Here is a 9,625-nt window from a genome sequence, read left to right on the forward strand (position 1 = left end):
ACTTTAAGAAAAGAAATAGCTGAAAATGTTAAGAAATGGAAAAACATACCATGCTCATGGCTGGGAAGAATCAACATTGTTAAAATGTCTATACTACCTAAAGCAATCTACAGATTTAATGCGATCCCTATCAAAGCACCTCTGTCATACTTTAAAGACCTGGAAAAATTAGTACTTCATTTTTATATGGAGACAGAAAAAACCTCAAATAGCCAAGACATTACTCAAAAATAAAAACAAATCGGGAGAAATCACACTTCCAGACCTCAGACTATACTGGCACAAAAATAGAGTAGATGTATGGAACAGAATTGAAGACCAAGAGGTGAACCCTGACACTTATCCATCATTTGATATTTGATAAGCCTAACAAAAATATAAATTGGGGGAAAGATTCCCTATTCAACAAATGGTGCTGGGTGAATTGGCTGGCAACCTGTAGAAGACTGAAACTAGACCCACACCTTTCTCCTCTAACAAAAATTGACTCTCACTGGTTAAAGGACTTAAACTGAAGACATGAAACTATAAAAATAATTGGAGAGAGTACAGGGGACACACTTGAAAAAATTGACCTGGGAGAACACTTTATGAGGGGGACACCCCAGGCAATTGAAGCAATATCAAAAATATTGGGATCTGATCAAATTAAAAAGCTTCTGCACTGCCAAAAACACACTAAGTAAAGCAAATAAACAGCCCTCAGAATGGGAGAGGATTTTTGCAACTTCTATTTCCAACAAAGGTCTAATAACCAGAATCAACAGGGAGCTCAAACTTATTACTAAGAAAAAAAACAAGTGATCCCATTTCATTGTAGGCAAGAGACATGAAAAGAAGCTTCTCTGAGAAAAAGACAGGCGCATGGTCTACAAACACATGAAAAAATGCTCATCATCTTTAATCATCAGAGAAATGCAAACCAAAAATACTCTGAGATACCATCTAACTCCAGTAAGAGTAGCCCACATCACAAAATCCCAAAACTACAGATGTTCCCGTTGATGTGGCGAAAAAGGAACACTTCTACACTGCTGCTAGTAAGCTAGCTAAGTAAGCTAGTAAGCTAAGCTAGCTAAGTAAGCTAGTATGCAAGCTAGTAAGTTCTTTTTGGAAGGAAGTTTGCAGAACACTCAGGGATCTAAATGTAGATCTGCCATTTGATCCTGCAATTCCTCTTCTAAGTGTATATCTAAAGGACCAAAAATCATTTGGCAATAAAGATATTTGCACCAGATTGTTCACTGCAGCTCAATTCATAATTGCAAGTCATGGAAGAAGCCCAAGTGCCCATTGACCCATGAATGGATGAATAAATTGTGGTATATGTATACTATGGAATACTATATAGCATTAAAAAAATGGAGACTTTACCTCTTTTATGTTTACATGGATGGAGCTGGAAAATATTCTTCTTAGTAAAATGTCTCAGGAATGGAAAAAAAATATCCAATGTACTCAGTAGTACTGTAAAACCAAATTATAATCACTCACACTTGCATATGAAAAATGAAACACAACTATACCCTTGGATAAAGGAAGGAAGGGGAGGGAGGTGAAAGGCAGAGGGTTGGATCGATAGTGGTAGGGTTAGTAGGGGGACCACACCTATGGAGCATATTACAAGTTGGATCTATCAGTTGTAGAACACAAATGTCTTAACGCTGTAATTGGGTAAATGAGGTAAAGGCTATGTTGACTAGCAGGATGTAAGCACTCAAATTTGTACAAATAATCAACATATTGAATCCCATAATGGCATAAATGTATTCATGATCTATGTACAAATGATTTAATTAAAAAAAGGAAAAAACCAGTTGTTTTAAAATATCCTCAGATCCTTGACACATTTTCCTCCAAAACATAGAGCCTAGTTTCCCTTTCCCTGAGTATGGGCTGGACTTTTCTCACTTCTAATGAAGAGAATGTAGCAGTTGGCCTTGTGCCATGGCTCACACCTGTAATCCTAGCACTCTAGGAAGCCTAGGTGAGTAGATCACCTGAACTCAGGAGTTTGAGACCAGCCTAAGAGTGAGACCCCACCTCTACTAAAAATAGAAAAACTAGCTGGGCATTGTGGCAGGCACCTGTAGTCCCAACTACTGGGGAGGCTAAGGCAAGGGGTTTACTTGAACCCAAGAATATGAGGTTGTTATGAGCTATGATGCCATGGCACTCTACCCAGGGCACAGAGTGAAACTTGGTCTCAAAAAAAAAAAGAAAAAGAAAAAAGAGAGAGAGAGAAAATGTAGCAGAAGCAGTAATATATAACGTCCAAACCTAGGTCATCAACAGTATCCTCTTGCCTTTTTGAGGACCATTCACCCTGAGTGAAGTCAGCCATAACATCAGGAGGAGACTCTAGCAGCCTGTTAAGAGCCCACATGGAGAGAAACTGTGGCCTCCTGCCCACTGCCAGCACCATCTTGCCCGTCACGTGCGTGAGACCCTTAGGAAAATGATCTTCCAGCCCCAACTACGCTTTAAATAACTGCATCCCTTGCCAATATTGCCAAGCCACTCCAAAGAAACTGGGAAATAATAAATGTTTACTGTTGTTTTAAATCACGTACTTTGGAGTAATTCATTATACAACAGCATTAGCTAATCCAATAACCTAAAACTTCCTAGACCAAATTTTATCTACATTAAAAGTAAAAGTAGCTCACATTAGTTTAATATTATAATTTGCCCATGTTAATAAAATTTCAAATCTGCCTTTCTAGTTTATAAGTAATAATCATTTTTTAATTTCCCCAAATTGTTTCATAATATTACTTCATAAAATTAACATTTATCATTTTCTAAGCTAACTCAAAGAAACAGCAGCCCAAGCAGATTGTAGTCAACAAATATTTTCTTAACACCTTTATCTGCAGAGCTATCTGCTAAGTACTGAGTAGAGAACCACACTCTTAGGTATCTAAAATTTAATTCAGATTAGTGTTCAAGAAATAATTTATGTTTTTTAAGTAAACTTTCTTCCTCAGGCTCTGAAGGTATGAAGTTTTTCCTTTACCTCTGTGAGGGATCCACAAGCCACACCCCCACACAGGGCTTCATCCAAGGCGGGAAGGGTAGTAGACAAGAAAGCTGGTGCGACATCAGCAGACCTGCGTGTCTTTATCCTGTAAGCCTGAACAAGAGAATGATGAAGTTCTTTTCAACCTCTATATCTATCAAAAACACAAACCAACCCCCATTCTCTAGATTTTAGCAGCTGCAATCCCAAGCCATCCTTTCTCCCTCTATGTTTATTCAACCAATATTTATTCTGTGCCAGGGAGCTTGTCCAATTGTAGGGATATGACATAACTGATAGTCTTACAGTTAAGAATGTACAGGAACTATGAAGTTAGGACTTGAAACTGGGCAATTACAACAAAACTAATAAGAGATACTGTGCCAGGGAAGTGGACACATAAAAGCAATATACCTGATCTGGCTTTTGTGATCCAGGAAGGCTTCATAGAAGAGTTAGATGTCTGACGTAAAAATCTGGAATTGCTATTAGATAAACGAAGGGAAGGTGAATGTTCCTGCCAATGAGGACAGAATGCACAAAGAAAGATCAAAAGGCAAAAAGAAACAGAAACTAAAAAAATAAATAAATAAATAAAACCTCCAAAAAATAAGAGAGTTCAGGCTCGGCACCCATAGCACAGTGGTTACACAGCCAGTCACATACACTGAAGCTGGCAGGCTCAAACCCAGCCGGGGCCAGCTAAACAACAGTGACAACTGCAACAAAAAATAGCTGGGCATTGTAGTGGGTGCCTGTACTCCCAGCTACTTGGGAGGCTGAGGCAAGAGAATTGCTTAAGCCCAAGAGTTTAAGGTTGCTGTGAGCTATGATGCCACACCACTCTACCGAGGGCAACACAGTGAGACTCAGTCTCAAAAAAAATAACTAAATAAATAAATAAATAAAGAGTTCATTTAGAATGGCTGAAAGATTGACTCAGCACCCATAGCACAGTGGTTACAGTGCCAGCTGCATACACCAAGTGTGGCAGGTTCAAACCCAGCCCGGATCAGCTAAACAACAATGACAACTGCAACAGAAAAATAGCTGGGTGTTGTGGTGGGCACCTGTAGTCCCATCTACTTGGGAGACTGAGGCAAGACAATCACTTAAGCCCAAGAGTTTGAGGTTGCTGTCAGCTGGGACACCACAGCACTCTACTGAGGGCAACATAGTGAGACTCCGTCTCAAAGAAAAGAATGGTTGAAATATGAAGTGTGGGCTTCACACAGCAAGCAATGTGGCTGAAGATGTAAGCAAGGTCTTAATTATGAAGAGCTCTGTTGGAGTTTGGGGTTTATGCTGTGAGCAGAAAGGAGTGACATGATCTAGTTATCATCTCAAACTCAGGTTGCTTTGCGAAGAACAGCTTGAAGGGAGACATCATGGGCTGAGAAATGACCCCTCCAGAAGACATCCATATCAAATCTTAAAGAACCATTCTATGAATGTTACCAAATTTGCAAAAAGAATTTCTGCAGATATGATTAAGTTAAAGACTTTACAATGAAGAGATAATCCTGGATTATCCAAGTGGACCCTAAAAACCATTACAAGTATAGTTATAAGAACAAAGCAGAGGGAGATTCACTATACAGAGGAAAAGGCAATGGGAAGATGGAACAGAGAGAAGTGGCCGCAAGTCAAGGAATGCCAACAGCTACCAAAAGCTGGAAGAGGCAAGGAAAGGGTTATCCTATAGACTAGAGCCTCCGGAGAGAGTGCAGCTTTGCCAACACCATAATTTCCGACCTCTGGCCTCCCAAACTAGAAAAGAATAAATTTCTGTTTGAAGCCACCTGGCACTTTGTAGTAATTTGTGTTAGAGCTGCCCCCAGGGAACTAATACAACAAATTATCATTTCAAAGAGATACTCAGGTTGGTTTGTGACAGCTTGAAGGTGAGTAATCCCAGAACTTCGATCTGTCAGAAGATACAACAAGCATTCTGAAGAGCAGAAGTGGTTAGAAGAGGGTAACAGTGTGAGGTGAAAACTTTGGGGACTAGCAACTATCTCTAAAGCCAGGTACATGGTACATTAGTTTCCCCTCATCCACAGTTTTGTTTTCCACATACTCTTATAACTTTTCTACCTTTTACCATAAAACAAAGAGAGCTGTTCAAAGCAATGAAATCAATGATAAAGCCAATAATAGTGGTTCCCGATTCTACTCCAATCATAATCCTCCTTCTGACCATCCTCTGTTCAAGGTCTTCTCCTTAGATCACAAACCACACCTGAACAAAAGAACTTATCTGCTGTTCAAATATTCTGTTTGTTATTGTTTTCAGAAGTTTCAAATGACACCAACATTCCTTCCTTCTTTTCTTCTTCAGAGAATTCCATCTTACTTTATTGCTCAGGGGTTATCAAATTTCAATACAAGATAGTAAAGTAAGTAATTTACAGTTCACATAAATAAGTATATTTGCGAAGCATTCAAGAGACTTTTTGGTAACTCTTACTCTGAGAAAACAAGATCCTGTCCCAAATCTACATTTTGAAAATCTATAGTCATGACACAGAAAGTATGACAAAACAGTATAAGACTTTTGTTATAAAAGACTTCAACTTTTTTCAAAAGTGAGGATAGATCTTTAAGTATAATTTATTCAATCAATAATCAAGCAGAGGGTCCGTAGGGTAGCTCACACCTGTAATCTCAACACTTTGGGAAGCCAAGGTGAGTGGACTACATGATACCAGGAGCTTGAGATCAGCCTAGGCAACATAGCAAGACCCCATCTCTACAAAAACTTCTTTTGAAATAATTTACTAAACATGATGACACACACCTGTAGTCCTAGCTACTAGGGAAGCTAAGGCAGGAGACTCACTTGAGCCTAGGAGTTTGAGGTTACAATACACCATGATCATGCCACTGCACTGTAGCCTAGGCCACACAGTGAGACCCTGTCTCTAAAAATCAAATAAATAAAAGCTAAACAAATAAATTGTTTTTAAAAATAAGCAAGTATAAGTACAATTATGTGTACTTTATGATGTAAACTGAGGACAGTAAAGTATTGCAGAGAAAGGGCATTCCACATTTGAGTAGGTTATGATTTAACCATGTGGCCCTCAAATCCTACTCAGTTAATCAAGAGAAAGATGACATTTTGAAATAATGTCTATCAGCAACAGAAAAAAAAAAAAAACTTCCTGTTGCTCCCTAATTCCCATATTAGGGGATTGTCTGCCATGAGCTTACAAATTACATATATTTTTCACATATATTCTAAAGAGAGAAGTAACTGTATGGTAGGAGTCTCAGTATTTTTGAGGTAACTTATCTCTATTTTTGCAATTGTCTCATCCCAAAAAAGACTCTGCGATAAAGAATCTTTAATAATCAAATCATAATCAAGTCATAATAAAAATATACCGTTTGCATTTGTGGGGCACAGGCCCTGCTGACCATACGCAGAAGTTCATGGACACCACAATAACTCAGGCCAGTCATCTTCACAAGCTCCAGCGGGGAAAGACATAGAAAGTCCTAAAGTGACATAAAGACAATATTTTAAACCTATATGCATAACAAAGATATTGGAATTAAAAGGAAACTTTCAATTCATACTGTCCATATGTAAATAAAAGTAATTTTTTGTAGATCAAAGGTTTATGCACTATTTTTCCCACAAATAGGCCTTAATTAAAAGATATGACAACATAGTCATATCTTCTAAATATCCAGTTTAATTGCTTCTCAGCCTTTTGGTAAGATCAAGGGTAAATATCCAGTTTAGTTGGCATATCCCAGAAGACACACCCAGTTACATCATACAGCAACAGCATCCAATCCAGGGTGTGGCAGTGCTGTACTTGTGCCAAAAAGAGTTCAGACACGAGCATAGGTCCAGAAAGTGTCCAGCTGCAATGAGTTTCCTTCTAAGCTAGGAGTTCACTCAGAGACAGCATTCAATAATATAACTGATTAGGGAATGAAATGTTAAATTTCATACTTGTAAGAACATTTCAAAATATGAACATGATGAGAATTATAAAATGTCTAACAGAGGAACCAAAAATATCTTTAAGATACAAAGCAATTCAAAAAACCTGCAGCATACTCTGAAAAATCTGTATTATTAAGGATAAAATCCTAAGATAAAACCTTAAATCTTATTTACCCTTCTAAGAGGGATTTGCATCACTATTCTGCTTAAACATGAAACATCAGCTTTATACATTTCTCAGGCTTTGTCAATAAGAAATTATCTATTTTAATACTATCTCATTTGAGTCCTATTTCTCATGTAACTACAAAATTTCTTTTAAGCACATAAAACTTCTCTAGAACCTCCCCAAAATAGCAGAGGTGTACTTCACCTTATGACATGATCCTTCTCTCCCTCAAATGCAAAAATAGAAAATTTTGGTAAATGAAATCACAATTAGAAATGCATCCCAGGTGACTTGTTATTTAAAATTAGCCTATGGAAAAGCACCATCAAAAGTATATTCTTATAAACCTAAGTTTTATAAACTTATTTCACATTTCAGGTTTAAGGTTTAATTAAGGTATATTTAATTCATATGTATAAGTTCTCAGTGAAAAAATTTAAATGAATTTTACCTTACAGGTAACAATCTGATGCCTACTCAAACGGTCACACAGCTCTTGTGATAAACCCACTCGTCTTAGTTTCTTGCCACCCATACCTCCAGATGCAGCAAAGAACCTTGAGAAAACATCAGAAAATAACATGTGATTGTGGATGGACTTTCCACAACACTGTGCAAAATGAAAAATTCTTCAAACTTCTCCACATGCAAGATGAAAAATATTTTTAAAATATTACTGATAAAATGAAAGCTATATAATCTTTTCAAATTCTCTTTTTTTTTTTTTGCGACTCACTCAGTGGCCCCGGCATCACAACTCACAGCAACCTCAAACTCTTGGGCTCAAGTGATTCTCTTGCCTCTGCCTCCCAAGTAGGTGGGATTACAGATGCCTGCCACAAAGCCAGACTATTTTTAGAGAAGAGGTCTCCCTCTGGCTCAGGCTGGTCTTGAACTCATGAGCTCAGGCAAGCCACTCGCATTGGCCTCCTAGAATCCTAGGATTACAGGTGTGAGCCACCACACCCAGCCTTTTAAAATTCTTTAATAGGAGAGATTACTGTTTGTCAAACATGCACACAGAAAAACCAGGAACCCTCAGAATGGGCATTTGACACAATTCTTTGATATTCATTAAATCAGTGATTCTCAACCTTCCTAACGCCGCAATGTATCTTCATTGTTAAAAAGGGGTCATGACCCACGGGTTGAGAACCATTGCATTAAATGAATATAATATCATTCCATATTCATATACACTTTTAACATTCTCAATGCATTTATAAATTTTTGGATACATAATTAACCTTCAAAACAGAACTCCTAGAAAGTCACTATTTCACTTTACTGTAACAATAAGGCCTAAATTTATTGAACACTGACTATATGTGTATACTATGCACTGTTCTAACACTTTATCTAAATTATCACATTTAATCTTCTCAACAGTCCTATAAAGAAATTAGATTATTGGCTCCTTTTTTTTTTTTTAATGTAAAGAAAAACTAAAACCTACAAAGGTTAGTTGGTCCATTCCCACCAGAAAATTGAAACTGTGGATCCAGAATTTGCATTCAAGCAGCCTGACTCTGAAACCTACCCTCTTAATCATTACATTTTACTGCAACTCCTTAATCACATTGAACCTTTCCTTTTTCTGAGTCATAACCATCTGAATCAAATGAAATGTTATTACTGTGGATATTATCTATAAACCAAAATTGTTCTTATTCTCACATGCAATTAAATTTCACTCTTGTTACACCTTGCTAGGGATAAAGGAGGCTCATGAGATACTTGTCTTCAGAGAGCTAGAGCAGAATCATCGTGATTGCCTTAATAATGCATGCAAAAGACAGGCCATGTATCTCACTGAGATGCCAAAGTATTTCCTGAAAAAAGTAGAAAAAGGAAGTCTTCATTGTGCAAGGAATAAAGCAATATAATTATCAGGAAAGAAATAACATTTTGGAACAAAATATGTACGGATACAGAGAATGTAGCTATTTATTTCCATTATCATGGTCCACATTTCTATTTAGCACCTAAATTCTCAAATCAGATTAAAACTCTCCCCCCCACACACACACATACATACCACACATATACATTTCCCATAAATGTATCGCATTCATTTCTCTTATTAGAAATTTGTTAGTATTGATTTCCATTTCCCTCAAGAGAAAACCAAATGACATATGTTGTATCATTGCCAGTGTCTTTTCAGATCAGACAATGACACCACTTAGACTGATAAATTCAATTCTACTAAAAAAATTTTAAACTTTTTAAAAAACACTAAATTCCAAAATCCTGGAACATTAACAGTAACCAATTCTTGTTCAGTGCCCACAGCACAGTGGTGACCAGTGCTGGCCACATACACCCAGGTTGGGGGGTTCAAACCCAGTCCAGGCCAGCTAAACAATGACAACTGCAATAAAAAAATAGCCAGGCGTTGTGGCGGGTGCCTGTAGTCCCAGCTACCTGGGAGGCTGAGGCAAGAGAATCGCTTAAGCCCAAGAGGTAG

At 37.6% G+C, this 9,625-nt stretch overlaps 1 protein-coding gene across 1 annotated transcript in view; it reads right to left on the bottom strand.

Annotated features, from left to right (window-relative positions):
- RAD51B (RAD51 paralog B) overlaps positions 1-9,625 on the bottom strand; it is a 647,586-nt gene that overhangs the window by 636,267 nt on the left and 1,694 nt on the right. Inside the window, exons 2-4 of the mRNA XM_023517631.1 lie at positions 7,607-7,712; positions 6,413-6,526; positions 3,020-3,136 (exon numbers count right to left, since the gene is read on the bottom strand). Of these exons, the coding sequence (XP_023373399.1) occupies positions 3,020-3,136; positions 6,413-6,526; positions 7,607-7,690 (315 nt within the window). The 5' untranslated portion in view covers positions 7,691-7,712. The remainder of the gene's footprint in view (positions 1-3,019; positions 3,137-6,412; positions 6,527-7,606; positions 7,713-9,625) is intronic.

Source organism: Otolemur garnettii, unplaced genomic scaffold (assembly GCF_000181295.1).
Source record: "Otolemur garnettii isolate 467f Iridium unplaced genomic scaffold, OtoGar3 scaffold00115, whole genome shotgun sequence".
NCBI lineage: Eukaryota > Metazoa > Chordata > Mammalia > Primates > Galagidae > Otolemur > Otolemur garnettii.